The following is a 27,132-nucleotide window of genomic DNA, read 5'->3' on the forward strand; positions in this document are numbered from 1 at the left end:
TTTTGGTGCACAGGATGATGCTCCAGCTGAGACACGGCCAGCACTAGTTTTCTGCTCTTCTTTAATGTTGCTGGCCTTCAGTGTTTTTAGTTGTGTGTCTAAATTCTTCTTCATAAACTGCTGTCACATAGGATGGCGGTACGGTGTTGTCTCCTCGAATTCATGCGCTGAAGTTCTAATCCCCAATGCGATGGTGTCAGACGTGGAGCCTTTGGAAGGTTGGTTGGTCATGAGGATGGAGCCTTCATAAATGGGATTAGTACCCTAATAAAAGAGACCCCAGGAAGCTCCCTGACCACTTTTGCTTTGGAGTGCAGAGCAAGATAAACATTTATGACCAGGAAGCAGGCCCTCATCAGATGCCAATCTGCTGGTGCCAGAATTGTGAACAATTAGTTTGTGGTGTTTAGAAGGTACCCCATCACTGGTGCTTGTTGTCATAGCAATCTGAACAGACCAAGACACATGGCTTCATCTTAAATGCTGCAGTGAGGATTCAATCCAGGCCTGGCTTCAGTTTTGTTTCTCACTAGATCAGGCTGCTTCTTCCTGACAGACGGAGTTCACAAATGAGCCAACTTTTGAGCAGGCCATGCCTGACTGCTGTGTGCAGAGTGCAACATGTCACATCATCCTGTGGACAGAAAAGGGACCACAAACTAAACCTGACAAGCTCAGGGGAGGCCTGCCTGCATGGTGGCCTTGCAAACTCGGAGACCAAAGTAACCATATAGGATGGTCTGAAATGAAAACTTTCTAACGAAAAGCAGTTCGTGGCAGGTAGTCATGTCCCAGGGCTGTATTTTCCCTAACAAATGGCAGTCTTCACCACCCTCACCTTAACTGAGCCTGTTGTCTTTTTTTTTTTTTGCACCCACAAAAATATACCTGAAAACATACCTTTGGTGTATCAAAGTAATTCCCTTTTTTCCAGGCCCCTCAAAAGTACAACCACTACACCAGAGCAGAGACCACAAACCCCCGAATTGTTATCATCAGGTTGATTGTGGACTGTTAACGATCCCATACCTGCAAAGGTAAATGCAATTCCAAAGGCGGCCGTTCCCTGCCCCTCTTCGCTTTCTCCGGCCTCCCTAACCTATCACCAAGGTATTTCACGTAGCCGACTTGCGCCTCCTCCTTTGATTGTGATGTAGAAAATAAGATGCATAACTGCTATTCCCTGGAACATTTTCTGAAACCGTTGAGATTTCGCTTCCTGGCAATTGCTGTCAGTTTGGCTGAAATAAACTCATGAAAATTATTGCAGTTTTCGGATGTTTCTTAACGTTCACAACCCTTGTAACAAAGCCTACCAGGTAAGTACTACCACAGTGCCAATTTTACAGGCAGAAGCTGAGCAGCAGAGGGGATCAAGACGGGACTGGACTCAGCGCCACAGTCATCACGCCGCTTTGCCTCAGTGTCAGGGTCAGTCCCGCGCCCAGACCCTTCTCAACCTCATTTCTGGGCCCTGAAGGTTGTGAAGCCCCCGGAAATAACCGGACTGGCTCTTCCCAGGCTCTCAGCCCGGGACAAACAGGGTGCACAGAGGAGTCAAGACTTTCGGGGGAAATCTGATCCCGGAAGCAGTTGCGGCGCCTGCTGTAGCGTCTTCGGTTGCCAGGGCGCCGCCCCGGAAGTAGGGCGCGGCGGGCTTGTCCGCTGGGCAGCGGACGGTGTCCTCCTGCGAGCGCCGGAGTGGGGCTGGAGGCGGGGCCGGGGCGCGGTGCGGGGACGCCCTGCCCGGCGTTCCACGGGGCTGTTCCGGGCTCTGCGCCCACAGGTGAGGCCTCGCGCCGAGGCCGCCGTACCCCAGGACCGAGGGTGTGGCTGTACGTGGGTGAGCAGTGCAGGCGCCCGGGTCTACGCGGCCGCTCCGCGATGAGGTTCCATTGCTACTGGTGGGGCCCGAGCCCCGCTGGGAAGAATGCTCTGACCACCGTGCCCCTCTTCCTGCTCCGAGTTCCCATGACTTACCTTGTACCGCCCGATTCTTGTAATTGCACTCTTATGATTGGTTATCCCAGCATTTCATTGTTCCTAGGCTTTTGCTGCAATCTGTGTTGTTTCTGTTGACATCTTGCAGCGCGCAGGGCACCTGTGGCGAGAGCTGTGGGCAGAACGCTGGAAACTTGTCTTCCCCGCTCTACCCACCTCTCTTTGGGGTCTGGACCTAGGTATCTCCCCTCCCTGCTTCCCCATCAGGTAGAGGGGCGGGGGCAGAGTTAGTGGTCCACCTCATACAGTCGCTGCAGCGTTACAGGGGACCCATTCTAGAAATTAGAAATATCTTGTCGTTGTACGCCGTTTAGTGTGCTCAACATTTATTGAGCACATTTCAGTGCTAGGCTGTGGTAGTGCAAAAGATCGGCAAAGAATTACAGGCCTGGATAAACAGTCGGGTAAACGATCTCGTGGAGCATGGCACTAGTGCAGAGGGGGTGAGGAGACAGACGGCTGCAATACAGCTGCCAACGGGTGCACGGCGTGGATGCGAAGTCATTTATATTTTTGTATATTGTTTTCTTTAAAAGTGGTGCTTTTTCCTTTCCAAAGAAGGCTAGCTGGAAACGAATCCAGATGCCCTAGAGTTGTGGCCTCGCTGAGACTATGGAACGTGATAGTGAGCCCTGACCCGGGTGGCTCAGTGGGTTGGGCATCCTCCCGCAAAGTGGAATGTCTCGGGTTCTATTCTGTGTCAGGGCACATGCCTGGGTTGGGGGTTCCTGGTCTGAGGCAACTGATCCATGTTTCTCTTTCACATCAGTATCTCTTTCCCTCTCGTTCTCCCTCCCTTCCCCTCTCTCTACAAATAAATAAGTAAATAAATAAAATATTTTTAAAAAGAAGAGAGAAAGAAAGTGATAGCGATAGTTCGGGGCAGTGGGATGAAGGCAGAGAGAGCTCAGGTCTTAGACCGCTGGACCAGAAGGGGGAGGTGACAGACGGCTCCCGGGCTTGCTGTTTCTCCTGAAAGGTGGTCCTGGCTTTTGCCTGTGAGTAGTTCTAACTCCAGGATATGAAAGACCTCTCAGCAAAGTTCAAGTGAGTCCGCTGCTGGGCGGACAATGGACGGCACTTAGGAAACCAGATCCTGTGCTTGTCCAGGATCTCCGGGGTGAGGGGAGAGACGCGGAAGGCTGTGGAATCTTCTGGAGGAGAGCTGACAGGGTTTGGTGTTTGAGTTACTAGGATCAGAACTGTTCAGGAGCACCTCTCCCCAGGCAGCTTTTCGAGGTGGCTCTCAGTGCTGAGTGGCTGCTCGGAAGCCAGTCTGTCGATAGCCCAGGGGCCACGCCTGTGGAAACTTTTCTCATGTTTGTGAAGATTCTGCCCACTTGCCCTGGGAATGGGACCCACATTGTGCTCTGCAAATGCCAACAATCGTCTGTTTTCCAGACGGCTTTCCAGGCTGACAGACCCCGGGTGGCAAGAGCCCCCCTCAATTTCGAGCTAGGATCAGAGTAAAGATCGGCATGTGGCTGTGTTCCCTGGTTACGTTTGATGCTGCCTGGCGTTCAGAGTGACTGACCTCGTGGCTTAAAATTCAGATGTATCCATTCCTATGAACCAGACCAGAGGTAAAGTGTCAAGTTCATCACACAGTGCCGTTAACACCACTTTATTCTTTTTCAGGAGGAAGTGACAGGAAGACGATCAGACAGCAGGTATTTGTTTGTTCACTTTTCAAGGGGGAAGAGCTTACTGTGTCTTAGGGTTGGGAAGGAGTCAGCCTGGCTTCCATACTGGGGGTTGAGCCAGCTGGTGCCTTTGTCTGTTCTGCAGACAGTTGCTGAGCCCCCTGCCCTGCGGGGGTGGGGGGCATCTGTCAGGGGGCCCTGGACACCCGGTGCGGGAGGGAGGCAGGGTGGGCCGATGGCAGGTTCCTGTCTCTCCCCTGCCTCCAACTCCCTCTGTAAGTGGAGAGAACGCCTGCCCTAGGGCCTCAGGTGAGCTGTCAGTGACGCACCCAGCAGAGGAGAATCCAAACAAGCTGCCCAGCCCAGTGCCCCACACTTTCTAGGGCTTGATGAGTGCTAGCTGTCGTTCTGGTGATTATATGGCTTGTAATCAGAACTCCGTCTGGGAGGGCAGTGTCTCCAGCGCCTGCCCAGAGCCCCACGGCCTGCTGTGTGCCGGGCTGGGGTGGAGAGTGTGCTGCGCCAGGCTAGGAAAGGTTCCTGGGCGGCGGTTGGGCGGGGCTCCTGCTGCCTGTGGGAGTCCCCGCTGCGCGCGGGCCCACACCCGCCCGGCCCTGCGGCAACCACGGCACTGGAGGGAGCTCTGGCTTTCAGCCCCGGTTTTGGACTGGGGAGGCCGAGGCCCTGAGAGAACCTTCCAGCACCTGTGGTTCGGCCATGTCAGTACCAGCAGCGACCGGGCCACCTAGCTTCAGGCAGGAGGAAGCTGCTGTCCCTCCTTTGGCTCTTCGCTCACAACCTGAAGGTGGCCTCTGTTCATTTGTGCTTCTTTTTTTTAAAACTGCAGTGACTGCCTTGTATTTTTGTTCATCACTTTCCTGTATTCGGTCTCACGTATATACGTGTTTATACATATCACTTTTTATGGGCAGACGTTTCTCATTCTTCTTTTCCCCCTAGGGTTTAGGATGGTTACATCTCATACTGGTTTCCCAGGACTGTGGTGTCAAAGAGCCACAAGCTGGTGGCTCCAGGCGTTGGCAGGGCCATGAGTCTGTGGAAGGGGGGCTTCCTCGCGTCTCCCCCCGTCCGGCGGTGCTGGGGGATCGTTGGCTTGTGGAGCATAACTGACCTCGGCCTCTGTCTTCACACTGCCGGCTTCCCCGTGGCTGTGTGCCCCTGTGTCTGTGTCCACGTTTCCTTATAAGGACAGCTGGCCCTGAATTAGGGCCCGCCTGAAGGACCTTGCCTTAACCACATGGACCCTACGTCCAACTAAGGTCACCTTTACAGGTGCCTGGGTTATGACTTCAGCATATGTTTTGGGGGGCACAGTTGAGCCCATGACACATCCCCCAAAGGGACTATTAAAAGCAAAGGGCAAGGTTCGGAGGCCTGACCCTTGAAGATCTGTCTGTTGTCTGACACACACGCACTCACGCACGCAGTGAGCGGTTAGGGTGTGCCGCTCACGCGCCAGTGGTCTCGGTTCTGGGGGTAACGGGGTCAGGCACGGGGACTGTGGGCTTGGCTGCACGTGCCCACACTTAGACCTGGAAAGAATCTAGGGAGGAGAGGGGATCGGGTGACGGGGGACTCCGCCCTCATGCATGGCGGGAAGTGCTGAGCGCCGACAAAGGGGTTAGGGGAGTCTCCAGAAGATTCCGAGTTGGGACTAGTAATTCCAGCAAAGGGATGAGAGTGGCCCCCGAGCTGCGCTTGCTCACGGGCTGGGTAGGAACTGGGGGAGGGGCGGTGGAGAAAGGCCGCTCGGTGGAGAGGAGGGAGGGCAGAGTGCAGGCCGGCGGGTGGGAGCGAGCTGTGCAGGTGCGTGGAGCAGCCAGGAGGAGCAGCGTGGGTGACGGGGTGGTGTGGCGGCCGGGAAGGTGGGCGGGAGCCAGTGAGTGAGTGACAGCGTTTGGAAATACCGACCACAACCGGAGAAGACCCCGAGGTCCCCCTCCTGTGCACTTGTCACACAGAAGGCGCTGCCCACTGAATACGCTGCTCAGTCACAGTCCTGCCACGTTCGCAAAACTGTTGGAGGGTCTCTTGACACGTGCCATGTACACCTCAGCTGGGTGTTCGTTTTAGATCAGGTAAGAACCCAAGTCAGAGTCAGTGAGACCGAAGAGGAAGCGTCGGTCCTGTCGGTTCCATAGGTGCCTGTGGTCGGTCTGGCGGAGAGGTTTCCCTCCAGTGTCCGTTTGTCACGATGGAAGGAGCAGGGTGCCAGGAAGGAGACCCACCTTCTCCACCTCCTTGGAGGTGCCATCTTCTGTTCAGCTCAGTACAGTGCAGCTGCCACCTCTGTGATTTCCCAATGTCACCCTCACTTTCCTTCATGCCCAGGTGGGAGTCAGAGACGGGAGGAGGCCACCCAGGAGATTTGTGTGACGTAGGGTGACTTAAAGGGTGCAGCCCGGGGGGGCGTAGCCTGGGTGCTGCCCAGCCGGGGGGCTGTTCTCACCACCTGCAGCTGGACTCCCGGGGCAGGACGCGAGCAGGATTCGTCAGGGATGCAGGGTGGTGGTGGCCGAAACCAACAGAGCAGAAGCGAAGTCCCCTCTGCAGAGGGTGTGGACACTGTGCGCATGGCGTGTGAGGCGCCCGGGACGCAGGTTCACGGCACGTGGCGGTGAGGCTCCTGTGACGCTTCTGCCATCGTTTCCCTGTGGTGACAGCTGACTCTCCGTGTGGACGGTGACTGGTCAGTTAGTGACCTTATGCGGTTGTTAAAGGGCACCTTACAGCTTGCAGAGAAGTTCCATTCATCCCTTGCTTTGCCCCCATGGGTGTCGTCAGCCATTGAAGGCCTAGTTCAACAGGGATGGGCCCTGTTGAAAGAGGGGGCACTTTAAAGTAGGGTCACCGTGAGCTTTGAATCAAGGCACCACAACTTCCTTTGGTCTGGTTCTTAACACAGGCTCTTAACCTTTGAACCTCAGCTTCCTCATTCATAAAATGGAGACAGGGATGACGATAATTTCAAGTACTTCTTGAGTTTTCCTGTGCCTGGCACTGCTCTCAGTGATTACGTGTGTTCGCTCCTCTCCTCACTGTAACCCGTGAGGTGCGTAGGTAATGTCGTTATCCTCGAGGTACAAAGGAACCAGAAGTTCAGAGATGTTAAGTAACTTGCCTAAGGTCACACAGCTAGTGAGTGGTGGAGCTGGGCCTCGAACCCAAGAGCTGGAGCCCCCACTCGACCACATTCTCACCTCTGTGACCCTACCAGGCAGGCAGGGTGAGCAGGGCGTGGGCTGATGTGGGCAGGTACCACGAGCCCCCTCTGGTGGCTTCTGTCACCGGAATTCATTCTCTTTCCTTCTCTCCAGGCGCACCTGGGTCCCTACCTCCACCTCACAGGCCTTGCCTGCCCTGCTTGTTGGCCTCAAAAACAAAGCCATTGTCAGCCTGCAGAGGAGGTGCCTCTGTTCACAGAGGCCCTTCATGCCCCTGACGTTTGAGCCTGATGTTTGAGGAACCCCTTCTTTACAAACTGTGCACGGGCCCCGGCTGCTGTGGCTCAGCCGATTGAGCACCAGCCTGTGAATTGAAAGGTCGCCAGTTCGATTCCCAGTCAGGGCACATGCCTGGGTTGTGGTCCAGGTCCCCAGTAGGGGGTGTGTGAGAGGCAGCCACACAGTGATATTCCTCTCCCTGTCTTTCCCCCTCCCTTCCCTTCTCTCTAAAAATAAGATCTGAAAGAGAACGAGAAGAAGGAAGGAAGGAAGGAAGGAAGGAAGGAAGGAAGGAAGGAAGGAAGGAAGGAAGGAAGGAAGGAAGGAAGGAAATTAATTGTACACAGAAATGTAACAAAAGCGACTTTCTGTGGCTGGAGCCGGAGGGGCAGCCTGGACCCCTGAGATGCCCGAGTGGTTTGAAAATCAGGCGGCGGGTCCAGAGCGGCGGACTAACTTGCTCAAAGACACACAGCGGTACTGACGGGTGTGGGGCGCAGTCAGTTTGAATTGAGCACCCACCACATGCCAGGCACGGTGCCAGGCCCTGGGCACACAGCGGTGGGGAAGGAGGCCAGTCCCCTGCCCTCCAGAAGGTTCAGAACTGCAGGGGTGCCTGCAAGTGCCTGGCCTGCAGGGTCAGGGAGGCTGTGTGGGGCAAGGGGCAGGCGAGTGGGGGGTGACTTGGCTGGGCAGAGGCGTCCGGTGTGTGCCAAGGCCCTGGGGGCGGGGCAGAGCTCGGGCAGGGAGGTCCAGCGTGGCGAGAACAGAGTGGCTGGAGGAGAAGGTGCACAGGTGTGCCTGGAGAAGCAGGTGAGGCCAGGGGTCCGCACTGCGCAGGTGCCCTGGAGAGCCACGCACGTTAGGACGCAGAGGAGCGACGATAAGCACTTGGATGTCACACACTCACGGAGAGGGGATTGGAGTGGGGCGAGGAGGAAGCGGCGGGACAGACCGCACTCGAGGCGTGGGGTGCTCACATGGGGGCACCCAGCCACCCTGGGCAGGGCCCTGCCCCTGCCCCAGGGGCCTCTCCTTGGTGGCTCCTGTTTGATTGCGGTTGCAATCGAACATTTGTTGGTGAGTGTTTACTTGCTGCCTTTCTCTCCCACTCGACCAGGGTTTCCTGGCTTTAGCACAGTCGACTGGGGCCGGATGGTTTGTCTTGGGGGGCTGTGCTGCATGTGTGGGGAGTGAGGCAGCATTCCTGGCCTCTCACTAGGTTCTAGAAGCATCGCCACCCCCTCAGCGGTGACAAACAGTGCCTCCAGACTTTGCCACATGTCCCAGGGGACTGAATGGCCCTGGCTGAGAACCACTGCTGGGGGGAAATGCACCTGGGGGGCTAGTGGGGTGTAAGCTCACGGGGTGTGAAGGGTTCCTTTGGGCGAGGGGGACTGGGCGAAGTTTCTCAGCCCTAAGAAGCCGATCTCTTCCAGGGTCATGGCCGGAAAAGTGAAATGGGTCACTGACATCGAGAAGTCGGTGCTGATAAACAATTTTGAGAAGAGAGGCTGGGTCCAGGTGGCAGAGAGCGAGGACTGGAATTTTTACTGGTGAGCGCAAAAGGCAGGGTCGGCTGGTTCCGGAGCCCACTTGTCGCTGTCCTTCCTCCACGTGCGGGTGGCCCCGGCGCAGGCCCACGTTCCCGGGGTGGGTGTCCCCGTGCTGTCCTGCCCCTTGTCCCACGTCTCTTCACGGTGCTCGGGGAGCGCACACAGAGAAGCCCTTGGCCCCACCCCGACCCCATTAGTGTCGCTCACAGTCTGCGCCAGGGAAGGCAGCGGTTTTCGGGGGGCGGGGGGTGGGCGGCAGGGGTCAGGAGTGGCGGTCCAGTCTAGGGCCTTGGATAACCCCCGGGGTTTTGGTCGTAAGGGGTCTCTGTCCTTCCTGACTTTGGGTGCAGACACTGTGTGACTTTCCTGACTTCAGAGTCTGAACCAGTGGTTTGCGTTAGTTGGTTGTCAGTGATCAGTGTTATCGTCTCAGTAGCACAGTCGGTGCGGGTTCGAGCCCCAGTCAGGGCACACACAAGCGTGAACCGAGGAATGCATAAATGAGAGGAACAACAAATTGATGTTTCCTTCGCTCTCTCCAAAAATCAATAAATTTAAAAGATTCTTTAAAGAAATCAGTGTTATCATTAATTGACAAACATTTATTGAGCACCTATTATGTGCCAGACAGTGAGACTGTTCAGGGTAGAGTCAAAACAGCTCCTGACTCAAACAGTTCATGCTGTGGAATGGGGAACGGGGGCCGGGCACCCCCAGCTCGTGCGCTGGGCGTGGGGGTGGGCAGTGAGCGAGGGCCCCGGGAGCCTCCTGGGCCGTAAGGACAGGGCCCCCACGCGGACGAATAGGAGCTTCCGACCTGCACGTCGCCTCCGTGTCCCCCTTTCAGGATGAGCGTGCAGACCATCCGAAACGTCTTCAGCGTCGAAACTGGCTACCGGCTCTCAGACGACCAAATAGTCAACCATTTTCCCAACCACTATGAGCTGACCCGGAAGGACCTGATGGTGAAGAACATTAAGAGATACAGGAAAGAGCTGGAGAAAGAAGGGAGTCCTCTGGCAGAAAAGGATGAGAACGGGAAATACCTCTACCTGGGTGCGTGCCTTTTTCACTGGCCTCAGGCTTCACATGTAAATAGTGGAGTTTTTTCGCTTCTGCCCCACGAGGTGGCGACCTTTGGGTGAGTGTGTCCGCGCAAGTTGTGCTGGGCGCCTCTTTCATCCCAGTGTCTCCAGGATTGGGGGGAGGCCTCAGGTTGGGAATCTGAGTGAGTACCTTGGGAATGTGTTTTGTTTGAGGAAGGGGGAGGATGTCCCCAATGCTCAGCACAGGCGACCGCTGCCTGAGCTACACAGTGCCCCGAGGGATTGTTACTGGTCCCAGCAATACCCAGAGAGGACGTGTGTCCCTATCCCATCCTGTGATGACAGCTGGGCTCTCGGATAGTTCCAGAACCCCTGTACATGCCTGGGCACGGTTGTGGAGGTGGCCCCTCTGGGCCTCAGTTTCCTCGCCCGGTCGGTGGGCAGGATCGGTCCCGAGCGCACAGGTGCTGTGGGGAGCCAGCGATCCAGACCTGTGAGGCGCTCCCGTGGCTCCCAGGCACCAAGGGCAAGGCAGCGACGTGCAGGAGCCAGGCCGCAGAAGCCCTGTTCTCTTCGACGTTGTTGGACGGGGCGGGGGAATGAATGACGAAGGCCCCCGAAGAGGCCGTGGCAGAATCTTCTGTTCATGGCCGCTCTGGGCCAGCTCACTGTGCTCCTCCGCTTCCCTTCCAGACTTCGTGCCGGTCACCTACATGCTGCCGGCCGACTACAACCTGTTCGTGGAGGAGTTCCGGAAGAGCCCCTCCAGCACCTGGATCATGAAGCCCTGCGGCAAAGCACAGGGCAAGGGCATCTTCCTGATTAACAAGCTCTCGCAAATCAAGAAGTGGTCCCGGGACAGCAAGACGTCTTCGTAAGTGTGGGGAACACCCGTTCCATGTGCTTCCTGGCTGGCAGATTTGTGTCACCTGTCTGTCAGCCTCGGGCTGGGTGGCCCTCGCTTGCTTTTGCGGGGGTTCAGGGCAAGGCCTGTGGCTGCATGAGCATCAGTAACGATGGAAGCTCCCGAGCCGAGGGCCCGAGGGAGCGCTGCTAAAGCCCGCATAGGTCACGGGAGCCTGGTGCCGAAGCTGGCGAGAGAGCCATCCAGTTGCAGCATCGCCGAGATGGCGGAGCAGCTGAGTGGGACTCGGGACTTGAGTCCCTGACACGTGGTGCCTGAGCATGTTTCGTTGCACAGAGCCTCGGGTTCCACACCTGGGTAAACTGAGGTCAGCGACAGTGTCACCCCCACAGGGCAGCTGGGGGTGGACTGAGTTCACCCGCATCTGAGCCCGGGCAGTGGGAGGAGTCGCATCGGGTCAGGTCCAGCCTCCGCCCTGGGCTGGAGGGTCTCCTCGGTACTAAGGGTTCCAGGCCATTTTGTCCAAGGCTCGCTCTCGGCCTCTGCAAGGTCCTTCACCGCTGTCCATGTGATCCTCTCCCACGGCGAAGGCACACCTGGCAGGCGTTCCCAGGAGTGGCAGGGACACCTTCTCTGGCAGCACGTTTAAATCTGATGCATTGGTAGCCCTCAGGAGGGTCCACCCAAGGAGCCTGATGGGTCCCAGGAGCCGCAGCCACATCCCCTGGGCAGAGGTGGGGGCCCCTCTGTGGACAGCACCTCACCCCTGCCTCCCCACCTAAGGAAAGGCGGAAAGCTTTGGTCCCTGTCTGACTCGGGCTCTCCCCGGCACCCAGGTTCGTGTCTCAGTCCACCAAGGAGGCCTATGTGATCTCGCTCTACATCAGCAACCCGCTGCTCATCGGCGGCAGGAAGTTCGACCTGCGCTTGTACGTCCTGGTGTCCACGTACCGCCCGCTGCGCTGCTACATGTAAGAGCCCCGGGGCCCCGGCGTCATTCCTGATCGTGCTGTGGCGTGACGCTTACCCCTTTGCGCTGTCGCAAGGGCTGGTGAAGCACCCTGGTGCACACAGCGCCTGGCGCGTGCTAAGTGTCGAGTGAAGTGCCTAACCTCAGTGCTCATGTCAGTCTTCCTGATAAAAGGCAGCTCCTCCTGCCCTGCAGACGGGCTGTGCTCAGTGAGGGAGGCCAGCTGCAGAGGACCGAGTCATTCTGTTTCTGTGGAATGCCCGGAGTAGGCAGGCCTTTAGACGAAGGCAGGATTGGCGTTGGCCGGGCACTGGGGGTGGGGAGGGGCTGCTCGCGGTCACGGGGCTTCTTTTCAGGGTGGCGCGAATGTGAGATTCATTGCGGTGATGGCCACAGGACATTGCATTGCATATACTGAAACCAGAGTTGCCTGCTTCAGAGGTTGACTTGTGTAGCACGTGTGAATTATGGCTCAGTGAAGTTGTTGTAAGAAAAGAACCGTTCAAAAAGGACTGCTTTTAAAAGTCTAACAACAAAGATCCCCCAGCTCCTAGTAGAGAATAAAGTGGTGTATTTTTTAACTTTGACAGGAATTTAAGAACTTCTTTTTTTTCTTTTTCAAAGATTTTATTTATTTTCAGGGAGGGGAAGGGAAGGAGAAAGAGAGGGAGAAAAACATCAGGGTGTGATTGCTTCTCATGCGCCCCCTACTGGGGACCTAGCCCGCAACCCAGGCACGTGCCCTGACGGGGAATCGAACAGTGACTCTGGTTCCCAGGCTGGCGCCCAGTCCACTGAGCCACACCAGGCAGGGCTGAAGTTGTGTGTTTTTCTATGCTCTTCCTCAGAGTAGTGAACTGATCCGAATTCCCACTCAGGTATAAGCTGGGCTTCTGCCGCTTCTGCACTGTGAAGTACACCCCCAGCACCAGTGAGCTGGACAACATGTTCGTCCACCTCACCAACGTCGCCATCCAGAAACACGGGGTGAGGCTGCCTTTTCCTCCAGCCTAAGGAAGCAGGCTGATGTCGTGGGCTTCTTTCTTCTCCCATTTCTGCAGGAGAGGGTGTGGTGGGGTGGGAGTAACACGGAGGTGCCCTGGCACCCACGAGGCGTGGGGGCCATAAGTATCCAGTGTGGCTGTCCTGCCACCAGCCGAACCAGTATGGTTCAGCCCATACTGGTTTCCCTCCCTCCAGTATGGAGGGGGGCTCGGGGCAAAGGAAGCTGAGCGCAAGCCCTGCCTTTCTAGTTCGGTGACCTTGGGTGAGTTAACTGGACTCTCAGAGCCTCAGTTTCCCCAGTTGTAAAAGGAGGTGACATTGTCACCTTCGAGGGTGGTGGGGAGGACCTCGTGAGAGCGCTCAGGCCCAGTCGTTCGTCCGACAAGCGTGCACTGAACCCCCATTGGGGCTGGTCCCTCGCCAAGAGCTGGGGCTACAACGATGGGCGAACCTACCTTGGTCCCTACACGTGGAGCCCAGGGCCCCTGGGGGGAAAGACAGTCACCAGATGACCTCACTGACGAGTGTGCAGTCCCCAGCTGAGATGTGTGACCTGAGGGAAAGGAACACATGTCCAGAGGAGCTTGGCGCAATGAGTCCCCCTGTCCAGGTGGTTGGAGAAGGCTTCCCTGCAGAAGTGGGGCTTGAGCAGGGGTTGCCCAGGCGGAGGTGGGGAAAGAGCCTTCTGGCGGAGGGTGCGGCACGTGCCGAGGCCCTGCAGCTGGGAGCAGCATGGCAGGAGCTGAAAGGAGGTCAGGGTGGCTAGAGCCCCGAGTGCGAGGGTGGTGAAGTGAGAGGTACCACAGTCTTAGGGCGGGTGGGGCTCCATAGCCTGTAGCGCAAGGTACGAATGATTAGTTGTGAGAGTATCCAGAGCCGAGTATTTTGACAGTGTGTACGTGTGGGAGGCCCGGATCCCCGCCCTGGGGCCAGGTCCACCCACAGGAGGGAGGGCGCACTCGGCTCCTCTGCAGAGCGAGGCCTGAGGCCCCGCCCCCTTTGCCCTGGCCAGGAGGACTATAACCACATCCACGGGGGCAAGTGGACCGTGAGCAACCTGCGGCTGTACCTGGAGAGCACCCGAGGCAGGGAGGTGACCAGCAAGCTGTTCGACGAGATCCACTGGATCGTCGTGCAGTCGCTGAAGGCTGTGGCGGTGAGTGCAGGGCGGGGAGGGGCAGAGGGGGCACAGGAACGAGGCAGCCCGGCCGGGGCTTGCAGCTGGTGGTGCTTGTTGTTCCTTGCTGAAAATACCTGTGTTCAGGGTCTCACCTCCCGCTTGTCTGCTCCAGGCTGAGGCTGGTTTGGGAAGGTGGGCGGAGCCGCTTCCAGCTGGGAGCTGCCCAGGGTGCGCTGGGAGCCGGGCCTTCTGCCGCAGTCACAGGCCTTCTGTGCTCATTGAATCAGTAACAGATATTTGGCATAAGCTGATGTTTGGGAGGCGGACTTGCAGCAGCCTCCTCATGTTTAGGCTTCTGGCTTTGCTCCTTGGTAGATGTTGAGGGTTGCGGGGGCCCGCCTTCCCTCCGCCAGTGAGAAGCAGACTTCCCTCCCGGGGTGGGGGTGGGGGAGTCTGCTGCCTCACATGCAGGGCTTTTGACCGTGTCTACACGTCCACTGACGTACAGCAAGGCCTCGCTGTGTGTCTGTGTGCCTCCCTCGCTGTGCCCCGTGGCCGCAGGCGGAGCCCCTCCTGCTGGCCTTAATCCATGCAACCTGGGAGGCCCAGAAATCTGCATTGTGGGCAAGTGCTGGTGGGGGTTTTGTGCACCTGCAGAACAGTTTGTAAAATGAGACTGAAAATTGAAAACCCCCAAATTTAAGTCAACAGATTGACTGTTGTTGCAGAGAATGGGGGCTCGTAACCTGGCACTTGCACCCCCAGGGGCCCGAGAGGTGACTACCAGTGGTGGGCAGTGTTGTTTGGTTTGTGATGAGGGTGCATGGCTGTAATTCTGACGCCCAGGCTGGAGCTGGGTCTCCATTCACTCTAAGGACAGTCTTGTGTCGACGGAGACGCTCTTTGTTTGCTGGTCACCGAGCCTCTGATGAGTGAGAGCTGGGAACAACGTGATTTCGCCATAAATCACTTTCTGAGGTCGACAGAAGTGTCCTCCTCTGAGCGCTGAAGGAGGGTCAAGGGAAGGAAGGGAGGAAGGAGGCGGGTGGAGGTGGGGACCCACTGGTCACAGAAGTGAGGTGAGGCGCATCACAGCCATGCAGAGGGCCCTGCTGCCCCCACGTCCCAAGTCAGAGGTGCTGGGCTCGCTGGGTCCCGTGTGCTGGCCTGGTGACCGCGGTCGCTCTCTCCACAGCCGGTGATGAACAATGACAAGCACTGCTTCGAGTGCTACGGTTACGACATCATCGTCGACGACCGGCTGAAGCCCTGGCTGATAGAGGTAACCGCACGGCCGGGTGCCTGCTGGCCCCCAGCCCACCCCGAGGCCGCTGCCCCCCTTCAGGCTCTGCTGACCCAGCAAAACGGCCCTCAGGCTGGACGGCAGGACTGAGGCCTCTGATGCGTTTTTAAGTGGAACAGGGACAGATGTCCTGGTGTGTCTGTCTGCTGATGGTTGAACAGGAGCCCATTCTGGGTCTGTCTCCTCAGGTGGGCCCAGCCCACAGACCGGAATTCGGCGGACTGTCTGCCCCGGTGCTCCAGGGTACTGCTGGTCGACTCTGTGCTCGGTGGCCCTGCCTTGTCCTCGAGGGCAGTGTCATTCTGGTTCTGGAAGGGAGCTCACAGACCCGGATGCCCTTGGGCAGTGGTGGCTTCTCATCCAGAGATAAGGAGCCTCATCTTTTTTGGATGAAAGCAGAGTTTGGATTAGTCTCTCTGTTTCAAGGCAGAGACAGATGTTGTGATGGCTGTTCTAGAAAGTTCTAGAAAGGGTGAAGTGCCTACACCCTTCTCCCTTGACAAGCCTGGATGAGGCCACCTCGGAGGACAGCAGCCACTGGTGGCTGTGGGCATCGGCACACCCATCGAGGCCAGGTGGGGAGCTGCCTTGTGGGGTTGCCCGCTTTGCTTTGGGTCCAGGGAGGGGAGCTCAGGCCTCTGTGGGGACACAGGGTCAGATGTGCCATAAGATTGAAGGCCGTCCCCTTGGTTGGTTCACCTCCTTGTGAGCCTCTGAGCACTGGGGCTGCTCACCAGGAAAGCCAAGACTCAAGAGCAACACGCGGTGAGCGGTCCCGGGAGGTGGGCTGGAGTCCCTGCAGGGCGCTGCCGGGGCGGCCAGGCTTCCAGAGAGCAGACCGTGCTCCATAGCAGTGCTTTCCAGTCCGCTGGGCGCTCCCACCAGAGCCGTGCGTGAGCACTCGGGCACGTGCGTGGGTGCCGGGGCGGGGGCAGACACACGTAAAATATCTCCGTTGCCTTTCCATGCATCTTAAACAGAGCGACTTGAGGGGAAGTCAAGCTTCCCTTGATGAGCTAGGATCTTAACTGAGTATCACTTCTAACATACTAACATCTTAGTTCTAGCACATTCCCAGTAAGAACCACGGTATTATGCTTATAGGACAGTGGTGGCCCCTGGGGCCCCTGAGGCCCGGACACTCCCTCTCACTGTGCACGAGACCCACTGCCCACAACTCGAGGAAGCCGGACTGTTGGGGGACACCTGGACAAGTGGCAGGCTTGCGCCTCTGCTCTCCCAGGTCATCATGGTTGTGCTGCAAATAAGAGGGAGTAGGCGGGGCTGTGGGCCAGCGGGGCTCTTTTCGGGGTAAATGTCTGCTTTTTTTTTTTTTAAAGACTTTATGTATCTATTCTTAGAGAGGGGAAGGCAGGGGGAAAGGGAGAGAAACATCGATGAGAGACAAACATGGATCTGTTGCCTCTCGTATGCCATCTGTGGGACCGGCCTGCAACCCTTTGCTTTGCAGGTCAATCCCCAAACGACTTAGCTGCACCAGTCAGGGGGAGTGTCTGCTTTGAACATGTGGGTTTTGTGACATTGCTAAGCTCCACAGAAGCCTTGGGAGACTAACTTCTCTTATCAGATGGGCTCCTCTTTTGGGTCGGAATATCACTTTATGGCTGAGGTTTCACCGTCTCAGCAAACAGGGCCCGTCACCATGTGCTCCAGCCCCACGGTGCAGCTCAGGCGGGCTCGTTTGGTTCCAGATCTAGCAGAGCTCCGGGCGCTTCTGGGACTTCGGACGGCACCCAGCCCGTGGTGGCCCCGATAGGTGTGCGGCAGCCGTTGACCTGCAATTTTTATCTGTGTGATGACTGATCTGTAGACCACAGTGCTAATCTCTGTACGTTATTTGTTTCGTCTGACCCCTAATAAGAGCAGACCGCAGAGTCCGTCCTCTAAAGCCGTCCCGAAGGCAGGAGGCCTTAACAGCGCAAGACGAAGACCAGACCTCAACGCGCAGCAGCGCCGTTTTCACCCCGAGGGAGTGGGGACGCGAGTGAAGGACCCCTTTCTCTCCTCTCCTAGGTTAACGCCTCCCCGTCTCTCACCTCCAGCACCGCCAACGACCGGATCCTGAAGTATAACCTGATCAATGACACCCTCAACATCGCCGTCCCCAACGGCGAAATCCCGGACTGCAAGTGGAACAAGTCCCCCCCAAAGGAAGTCCTCGGCAACTACGAAATCCTGTGAGTTCCCGCGTGGCCGTGCGCCATCCTTGTGTGTTCGGACTGAGGGCTGCCGGGGCCCGGCTTGGTTTCTGTCCGCGTGGACTCGCCTCACGGGAGCAGAGGACTTCTACAGCTTCTTTTTTTTTTTAAATAAGATTTTACTTACTTATTTTTTTAGAGAGAGAGACCAGGAATTGAACTGGCGACCTTTTGGTTCGCAGGCCCACACTCAGCCCACTGAGCCACACCAGCCAGGGCGAGCAGAATATTTATTTCGTTAATGATGTTACAGGATGCATCACGTTGTAGCAGAAAAGTGTGTGGGTGCCACACCGGACCTTTGTCTGGTGTTTGTATAGTAAGTAGGAATGAGGCGCCTGCCACGTGCCGGGACCAGGCGCACCGACCCCTGCCTCAGGCGGGGTTACTCAGACCTGCCCCGCAGATGCCATGCGAAGTATTTCCAGACTTCACCTCTCCTTCCCTACACTGAAGTCTCATTCATGTTTCCTCTGGGGTCTCAGCCAGATGCCATCTGGTGGCGGGGACAAAATGGCACCCGTGGGTCTGGGGACAGTCCACAGTAACAGTGTGACAAGGTTGCGCTGTTATGCCCGTGGCCTCGGGCTGCCAAAGGCGGCCACACTGCTCCCCGGGGTGACTCGGCACTCGCCACACCACAGCCCAGGGCCCGCTGTTGCCGCGTCCCCGAGACCTCTTTCTCCGCTCCTCTGTTTCTAGCTACGACGAGGAGCTGGCGCAGGCCGACGGGGCCGACCGGGAGCTGAGGGGTCGTTCGGGCCCGGCGGCCGGGCCCAAGGGAGGCCGGGGGAGAGACTCGGGGAGAGACTCGGGGAGAAACGCCCTCACCACCTGGAAGTGACCCCAGCGAGGGCAGGACTGCAGCCTGGACCCGCCACTCACTGCGCCCAGGCCTCACCGAAGACCCGTTTTGAAATTTCCTTTTTCTAGAGTTTTTTTTTCTTTCCCAAGCCCTGTAAATAAATAAAGGCACTTCTTTGGAAGGTTTGGGAGTCTATTCCTGGGAACAAACTCCTTTCTCCTTCGCCCTCACAGGCACAAGCTTCTGGCCAGGCCTGGGGATGTTCCCCACACCAAGCAGCCGCACATCCCCAGCCAGTCTGGCGCCCTGCGGGGGCGTTCAGTTCTGCCCCTTCTGCCTGGAGGGGGTGGCAGACCCTCCCACGGGCACAGGGCTCGCTCCCTGTGCCGCAGACCACAGACTGCGAACCGCTGGGGTAATTTGTTAGAGCGGCTCATGGGACTCAGGACAAGCGGACTTCCCAGATTACTGGTTCACTGCAAAGGATCCGACCTCGGAACGGCCAGGCGGCTGCGATGCAAAGGGCAGGGTATGGGAGGGGCCGCGGCTTCCCGCGCCCTCCCCAGGGTGGAAGGCAGCACCGTCCTCCAGGCCCTCGCATGCTCAGCCCCCTGGGAGCTCTCCGAAGCCTGTCATTCAAATGCCATCGTTTGGGTACTTACAGAGGCTTCTTTGCATAGCTGTGATTGATCAACTCCTTGGCCACTGGTGATTGATTCAGCCACCTCCAGGCCCCCTCCACTCCTGGAGGGTGGGAGTTGGGCCTGAAAGTGCCCACCCTATGACCCCATGATTGGTTCCCCTGGCAGCCACCCCTGACCCCCCAGACTGGCTTCTCCGGTGTCCCACACCCTTCATGCATTAGCGCAGGCTGACAAGGTGGAAGGGGCCTGTTCCAGATGACGCAATTACACCGTTAGGTGCCGAAGCCAGTTCAGGGACTGAGAACAGAGGTGGCCAGGGGGAGGGAGGTACAGGGGACTAAATGATAGTGGGAAAAAATACAATAAAGTTTAATTTGTTTTAAAAAAGCAAAAGAGATAAAAAAACGTATGGGCCCTGGCTGGTGCGGCTCAGTGGATTGTGTGCCGACCTGCAAACCAAAAAGGTCACGGGTTTGATTCCCAGTTGGGGCACGTGCCTGGGTTGCATGTTTCCAGTAGGGGGCGCACAAGAGGCAGCCAATCAATGTCTCACACGTGGATGTTTCCTCCTCCTTGTTTCTCTAAATAAAACCTTTTTTTAGAAAAAGTTTCTATAGCTCTTAGAAAGGAAATGGCAGGTTTTAGGGGCTGTGTGCCTGGGTGGAGGTGAAGAGCGTGCGCACGTGCACACACACACACACTTCTTAGCGGTCACAGGGTCACAGCCCATCCCATTGGGGCGGAAAGAGCTGGCCACACCTGGCCCTTTCAGCAGCTATGGCTTCGGTGTGGGATTTAGTTTATTATAAGGTGCCCATATTTTCAACGTTTAGCTAAATTAAAGACACAGCTGAAACCTGGGCATCTTGCAGAATCATGGTGCTGCGAGGAAGCAAGAGTTTTAACCTGGCGGCTATTTTGGGTCCCTCCCTTTGACCATGATTTTGAGGGAAATGGGTGGCTGGAAGTATTCCTCAGTCTGGTCTTCACACAGGCCTCCGTCCAGATGCTCTCGGGAGACACCGGCCTCTGTCGCCTCCGTTTTGCCGGTGAGTCACTGCCGGGTGAGCCCAAATTCCTGCCACGTGGCTTCCGGGACACGGGTGTCTGGATTGGCTTCAGGAGAGGCGAGCGCTGTTGGCGGCCATCAGCGAGGACGGGCTCTTGTGTGTTTACACAAAGCCACTCGGACACGGGGCTGAACAGGCGCATGGGAGGAGACGCGGGTTGGTTGGGCGGAGTGACTGACGCATCCAAATGGCCCTCGAGGCGGGCACTCGGGCCTCTGCGGGGTTCACGTTTTCGGGTGGGAGCGGGGCTCTGCGGTGCGGTTTATTGATGATGCCCCAGCTCCAGCTGCTCACCGTGGAAACAGTCCAGTCTTCAATTGGGCCCGGATGAAGGCCACTGGCCAGAGCTGTGCTCCCTGTTGGAGTCCGGTCCAGTCCAGCAGCGGCCAGCTTAGCGTATGCTTCCAGCTGTGGTCCATTGCTGGGCTTTGGTGTCCAGGCTCCCTCCTGCAGGCCGTGGGGAGAACAGGTTCGCGCAGCGTGAGCACCTTGAGTGAGGGGCAGGAGAGGGAGGGAGGGAGGGAGGGAGAGAGAGCATGCAAGCTCTTTTGTTCTCTTGTGGTTATAACCTGGAGTGTGGGTTTGGGACGGGCCAGGTGCTTTTTCAACAGAAGCAGTCAACTTCTCAAGCTTGAACAGGCTTCAGAAGGGTCCGCACCCCCTGGTCAGACTGAGAGGCCTCCAGGGCCCAGCCCCTCTCCTTGCACCCTGGAAGGAGGGCTTTGAGCCCCAGACAATGGCTGCCGGCCCCCCAAAGCGTGAAGCGGCAGCTTCCCGGCTGAGTGAGCACTTCTGCTTCCCAGGGCGTTAAACGCAGCATCTCGTTCCCTTTGCTCTCTTTCCCAGCTAAGTACTGACAGCAACACAGTGACCCCCATTTGCTGAGCTTCTTTTACTAAAACTTTCCACCCTTTTTTTTGTGATGGTGTTGGTAATGGGACTTTGTTCTCACGGTGTTACTCCGAGGCCACACTTGGAGGTCTTTACCTTCCCGACTTGTAAACATGCGTCACTTAACATGTCATATCATGTGTGTCTGTGCGCTCACTATGTTTAATAACACTTCGGTGCCAGTTAGGGAAAAGGTCCCTGTAAACGGATCAAGTGAACCTTCTAAAGTGAGAGGAGCGTTATGCAAATGGTATTTAGCCAGAATCCAAATAAACTGCAATTTGGGCAGGTCCGTCTCCTTGGTTCACTGTACGCCTGTCATTGTTCCCACCTATTGATCCGATTTGCATGTGCCTGTCATGCATCACTTGATGTTAGGTCGAGTGTCTCCGGTGGTGGGTGCGGCTGGAGCCTCAGACTCAGAGCCGGGCCTGCCTCCTGGCTCTTCCCGTCGTTAGTCCGTCCCAAGGCTGTCGGTCGCTCTGTGGACCTTTGCTCCCTAAGTGTGTAAAAGAGGCTTCTTTTATTTGCCTCAGAAGTCACGAGTGCCACTGCCTGTCCAGCCTGGCTCCTGTCACAGCCCTGGCTGTGTCATCTTTCCCGGGAGGGGGCCTCGTCCCTGTGGCCGTGGCCTCCACCCTCGGCTTCCGCACAGAGCCTGTCCCCCCCGCCGGCTCTGACCGCCCAGGTTCCTGGTCAGGTGGTTGCATTTGTTCCTCCTACACGTACCCGGGAAAGGGTGGGGCCCCTGGTGGGGGGCTGGCCTTGCCCCGAGCTGGGGAGGACTGAGGTCGTCTGTTTGCCAAGGGCCAGGTTGCTAGGTGGGAACCAGTGTCTGCTAAACAGATTTGTGTCGCATACTGACCATCGCTTCAGTCACGTCAGCAATGTCATGTTCTGGGCAGGTGCTTCCTCCCAGCATGTCCAGAATGCGCGCAGGCAGGAAGCGGAGTCCGAAGCAGGCCTGGGAAGTGGCAGGCTCGTCACTGGGTCTCCCACCTAGAACCCCACCGGTCTCAGGCCACAGCCCTGTGGCATCCAGCTGGGCCCCACCCTCCGGCCAGCGACTCTTCCGACTGGTGGCCACTGTCTCTGTGTGTCCCACACCACCCGTCCTCGGAGGCCCTCTGACCTCTCTGCCCGCGCTGTCCTTTCCCCAGGAGACTGGGACGCTCCTAGCCTGGCTGTCTCTCCCAGCAGCCAGGGCGGGGCTTCCGTCGAGCTGCCTGGCCCTAGGTCTGCCCAGTGTCGGGCCCCAGGCCCCCACGGTCCGGAGAGGCGGGCCAGGGCCTGCTGCCAGCTCACCTCCGGGCCCAGAGCCTGCTGCTGCCCAGGGATCAGGGACCCCCAGGGCGTCCACAGTGTCATTTAACCTGAGCCGTGTCCCAGTGGCGTGGTCTCGGGGCATCTCCGGACCCTTTGTGAGGAGAGAGGAGAGTTGTCCAATGGGCTCTGGTTTCTCATTTAGGAAGGTGGGTGTTTTCGTGTCTTTGCTGGGACCCCCTCACACCTGTTACTAGAAATGAGCCTGGGGGACCGCAGAGTCCCCTGCTTGCCACTTGTCCAGCGTTGCCTTTCTTTTTCAAGTTTAACCCCCTTAATTTTTCTTATCTGCAAATGCTGCATCGTAGCCCCTCTTTCTTACTGTACTCGATGCCCTTCGGCAATAACGGTCAGGGAACATTGACAAGATACAGGTTTATCACTTACAAGACCTGGACATTACCTGGGGCCACAGAGTCAAGTCCCAGGGGTGGGGGGTGGGCCCTTGGGCCTGGGATTCTGCTTTCACTGGGGTGGGGACGGGGTGTCTAGGCTTTCTCAGGTTCATTCTTCATGGTGAACTTCAAACATAGGAGCAGGGAGTTTAAAACACAGGCGAGGAAACATGAGTGGCCCAAAGGTCAGTTATTGAAATCAACCAAAATCTCTAAAACCAAGGAGCCTCCAGGGCAGGTGGCCTGGCCCCTCACTGAGCCCTGCCGCTGACAGTGTGTTACTGCAGACGGCCACCGTCCAGGTGGAAGACCTGGGCCAGGGCTGCCTCCTGATCGGAGCTTAAAGCGGGCACGTGGGCCACAGAAGCAGAAGGAACAAAACAGAACACAATGTTAGGGCTTGCACAGCAGCCCTAGGTCTGAGACCGGTGTCCTTAGCAGAGGACAGAGGACACTGGGAGAAGAAGGCCACCATGTGCAGACAGAGGCAGAGGCAGGAGACGCTGCCCCAAGCTAAGGAAGCCAGCCTGCAGCAACCTCGGAATCTGGAAGAGGGCCAGGAAGATTCTCCCTCAGGAGGAACCTGCCCTGAGGACTCCTGGATGTCAGTCTCTGGCCCCCCGAGCTCTGGAGGAATTGTTGCTGCTGCTGTTTTAAGCCGCCCAGAGCTCAGTAATCTGTTGCAGTGGCCCCAGGAAAATGACAGAGTGGGCAGGAAGAGAGAGGTCCAGGGAGGCAGCCCTTGACCTGCCGGCCCCAGGTGGCAGGTGAGACCCCTGGGTCTCCCTTGGCCTCCCTGGCCCCAGGCCTCAGCTCTGCGCAGCCTCACAACGAAGCCCCCACCGCAGCGGCGTGGTCTGCCGGGTGGTCTTGGAGATGACTCGCACTGTGTGCCCTTTTTTCTCAGGTCCAGGCTCCCATCTCCCTCTCCCTCCCACCCCGCTGCGTGTCGGGTCCTCTAGTTCCTCTCTCACTAAGCAACGACCAGGTGAGATGCTGGGGGGGGGGGGGGAGCCAGCGTTTTCTGTGTTTGTTTGTTTCTTCAGTAATGCGATCGCTGTGCATAAACATAATTGCAGATGTGGATTGGAAATGGCCCCCTTGCCCAAATGTCAGTGTGAAAACCTCACAAACGGAGCCGCCCTCCCAGAGGGGACTTCCTGGCACGCCTGACGCCTCAGCCCTTTGGAATGTTGAAAACGGCGGAACAACCTTTGGACGGAGCCTAAAGCCACGTGCGTCCCAAAGACTGTTTGCAAAGGCAACAAGGAAGCGGGCACCATGACTACGGACCGATGACTCCTGGACTGAAAAAATTTTAATGCCTTTTTTGGAGGGGGCTGAAAATTTTAAAAATTGTTTAGAAGTAGTGTCACTATGGTAGCTTATCTGTGTAGATGGAAGTGCCTCTTTCTATCAATGTCATTGTCCCCTTCTTTTGCCTTTGCCTCCCAGTTGCAAAACTGTTGTTTTCTGTCCAAATCGGTGGTTCCAGAATAGTGATTCTCATTGATCTCCAGTAAACGCTGTTGTCTCTCTCTGGGAAGGCCTTTTATTTCTAGGTTGTCACCAGTGATGACAGTGACGGGGCCCCTGCAGTGAGTACAAGCCCACAAGTGCCTGGTGCTTTAGTCCCTCTCGTGTCTGACTCAGGACCTTTCTCGCCCTCATCCTTTAATTCCAGTCGGGAACCGGATCTTCTTGACTTTTGTCTCCTGAACTGGGTCTCCGGGCACCCCTGACCCTCACACCCCCACCCACCAGGGCTTCTGGGGGCGCCCCCCACCACCGTCCCCTGTCCCTGGAGCTGCCTTCCTAAGGAGCTTGCCGGAAGGCCTCCTGGGGGAGGAGGCTGCTGGGCCGTCCTTCTGGGGTCTCCGGCTGTGGCTGAGGATCCTGGGCAGACTCGGCGTCTCAGCTCGGAGTCCCACTCTGGCTGGAACGGTGCAGTGGCCCGGAGCTCCAAGTGTGCCTCCCAGCCACCCACGCCCACAGCAGGGCACCCGGGCCACCCCCTTCCCCTTCGGTCTCAAGGCTAAGGCCCTGGGGTGGTCCGCAGACAGTGGTTGGCTAGTGAGGGCTGAGGGAGACACATCTTAAACAGGGTCCACAGGGGCACTGGGCGTCCCAGCCGGAGCGACGGCAGCTGGTGGACTCCACCCTCGGCTGTGTCCGGAGGGGAGAAAGCGCTCCTGACCCAACCGGCGGGAGCGGGCCTGGCCCTCCTGGCGTGGTGTCACCTGGACGTGGACAGAGTGTGAGCACCGTCCAGGCCACAGAAATGTCCAACCTCCCCAGTTGGTCGAGGCTGCCGAACAGCCTGCTGTCTCACAGGTCACAGCCGAGGCCTGGCCCCGGCTGTCCGCCCTGCAGAGGAGGGTCATCAAGGCACCTGCTCTTGGAACCTCTTTCTGAGAGCATCCAATCCAGAGCAGAGCCGCCCCCTCAGACCCGCCCACCTCCCCAGGCACACGCCAGCCAACACCCCACAGGAAGTCCTCTCTAACACCCGTTACTGAGCCCCGGACCCCCGGGTGTGCTCTCTCTCCAGGCACCAAGGGGTCCTCGGGCCCTGCTCGCCCTCAGGGGAGCCCCTGGCCATCTGCACGGGGCAGACAGGAGGACAGGAGACCCTCGGGCAGCTTCCCATGGGAGTCTCACCAGCTCTGACGTGGCTGAGTTTTCAGGCTGCCTTGTTCCCCAGGGTCAGCAGAGGCCCCGTTTGACCTTGGACAACAGAGAGGTGCGTCTTCCTCTTCAGTCGGTGCTGCAGGCACCGTCTGCGGGGTGGTGGTGATAACCAGCAGGGAGCTGGTGGCAGCTGGCCTGGGCCTAGGCCTGGCGCAGCCCGCACAGGGACGTCCCACCTTTCTCTCTGCAAGGTTGGGGAGATCCAGGCAGGCCTAGGTGCCGCCATGGGCCTCGGCGACAGTGTGGCCACTTACCTGTTACAGTTACGTTTCCCGGAGAGCCGTGAGGGCCTGCTAAATTAAAAACACAAACAGGCAAACAGCTCTCAGCACCTCATCTGAGAGCCCTGGGATGTTGCCCGTCTTTCACGGCAGTGGGGGGGGCTCCCCACAGTCACGCAGGTATGAGGGGTGGAGGCTGCATTGGGACCTGCTGCCTGTGGCTACCCGCCCGGCTCTTCCCAGGGCAGGGCACAGCCTCCTCTGGGACAGGCAGAGATGGAAGCTGTGCCCATGGGGAAGCACCAGGTCACTATGGCAACCAGCATTGACCCAGGCATTGAAACGAGAGATTGTAAAATTGACAAATATTGACTGTCCCTAGCCATAGCCAAGATTCGGGAAATCAGAAGTGCACAAGGGCGACTTCGGGGGGTGACGGAACAAGGACAGAATCAGGCATCAGAAGACCCAGACCCCTCCCGGCCCTGATGCTTCCCTGCTGTGTGACTGCAAGCAAGTTACTTAGCCTCTCTGAGCTTTGCTGCATCCTCTGCCAGCTGGAGGTTGTAACCTGTGTGCTGCTGACCTTGCACGGCCATTATGAGGAAGGGAAGATAGGAATTGCAAAAGTGCCTTACCAGTGCTGTAATTTTTGCTATAACTTTTCTTTTAAGACCTGGTGCCTGTCCTCAAAGAGATTGGAACCTATTTCTCGTAAGGACAAGACATACGCAGCAGCGAAAGAGACAGCACGGGCTCAGTGCTGGAGAGACGGCATGGGCCATACGCGGTGCACGAGTCCTGACCTGGGGAACTGCCTTGGCAGAGAAAATTCTGCCCCGGTGAACTGGGGCAGCTTCCTGGAGGTGTGTCTTAGAGGCGTGGAAACTGCATGGGAGGCAGGGGCTGGTAGGGGCTAATTTCAGAAAGATGGTGCACGGCCAGATTATGAAGACTAAAGAATATGGGCAGATTTCATAGGCACTAGGGAGCCATTGAGTGTTCTTGAGGAGCAGAGTGACAAGATTGGTGTTCTTAGAGCTGTGACTCTCGGGGGTAGTTCAGAGGAGATATGAGGTGGAGGTGGGGAGGGGCTGGCGGGAAGGCAACAGTGGAGTGCTGAGGATGTGAACTTAGGTGGGGTTCTTGAGGCTGGGGGCGGTGGGGGTGGGGGCGGCTTCCCACACCTGAAGGAGGGAGATCTTCAGAGCCAGGAGCAAGTCTCAGCTGCCCAGCAGGGGGCAGATTGTAAAAGGGGTTCAAGCCTTGAAAGTAGAATTAAGTAAATTTAGCAAAGTTGCTTTAAGGAAGTTCTTTGCAGGGGCTGTTCAGTGAGGTTCTATTACTACATGGGGATGAATTTATTTTTTTCCTCCCCCCCTCCTGGTGATGAATTTATACTCCTGCGATGGAATGACCGAATAGTGAGAAAGTCAGTGGTTTGCCTCGTTCCTGCATCTTGGACTAGTTAAAACAACATCAGAGCTTTTGGAATAAGATTTAAAGTATGTCTATAGGGAAGCTGGCTTATATGCAAACTCTTCTTTGAACCTGGGTGACCCGGGGGAAGCCCCTCCCCAGCTGGGAGAATTCTCTCCTTTTCCGTTCAGTTGCCCAGGACCGAAGGAGCATCAGCTGTCCAACCAGCAGTGGAGCTGGGGCGCAGCGACGGACAGCAGCCTCACTTCCCGGAGTTCAGTCCAGAGAAGAGAGGGAAGCAAAGGGAACAGACCCAAAGGAGGGCAAGAAATGCTACGACAGGGAGGACCACCCCTGCGCCCACCCCACCCTGAGGGGAGGCCTGGAGGGGCTGAGCCGGACCCAGGGGAGTGGCGGGGACCTCCAGCACAGGCCACGCTCAGGCGCGTGTCCGCCTGGTGCTCAGATTAAGGAAGCAATA

At 57.4% G+C, this 27,132-nt stretch overlaps 1 protein-coding gene across 3 annotated transcripts; it reads left to right on the forward strand.

Moving 5' to 3' along the window:
* Positions 1-1,661: 1,661 nt before the first annotated feature.
* TTLL1 (TTL family tubulin polyglutamylase complex subunit L1) lies at positions 1,662-18,176 on the forward strand. 3 transcript variants are annotated; one of them, XM_037160769.2, is made up of 11 exons: positions 1,662-1,843; positions 3,640-3,671; positions 8,548-8,664; positions 9,512-9,720; positions 10,404-10,584; positions 11,412-11,546; positions 12,424-12,532; positions 13,563-13,706; positions 14,866-14,952; positions 17,008-17,171; positions 17,895-18,176. In XM_037160769.2, the coding sequence occupies exons 3-11, from the start codon at positions 8,552-8,554 to the stop codon at positions 18,034-18,036; spliced, it is 1,284 nt and encodes a 427-aa protein (XP_037016664.2). In that variant the 5' UTR covers positions 1,662-1,843; positions 3,640-3,671; positions 8,548-8,551; the 3' UTR covers positions 18,037-18,176. The 3 variants fall into 3 exon arrangements, with proteins under 3 accessions (XP_037016664.2, XP_037016663.2, XP_037016665.2); XM_037160768.2 differs by having other exon boundaries at positions 1,662-1,786; XM_037160770.2 differs by lacking the exon at positions 1,662-1,843 and adding an exon at positions 1,875-1,999.
* Positions 18,177-27,132: the final 8,956 nt, after the last annotated feature.

This window comes from Artibeus jamaicensis, unplaced genomic scaffold (assembly GCF_021234435.1).
Source record: "Artibeus jamaicensis isolate MK-2021 breed Jamaican fruit bat unplaced genomic scaffold, CSHL_Jam_final contig_233, whole genome shotgun sequence".
Taxonomy (NCBI): domain Eukaryota; kingdom Metazoa; phylum Chordata; class Mammalia; order Chiroptera; family Phyllostomidae; genus Artibeus; species Artibeus jamaicensis.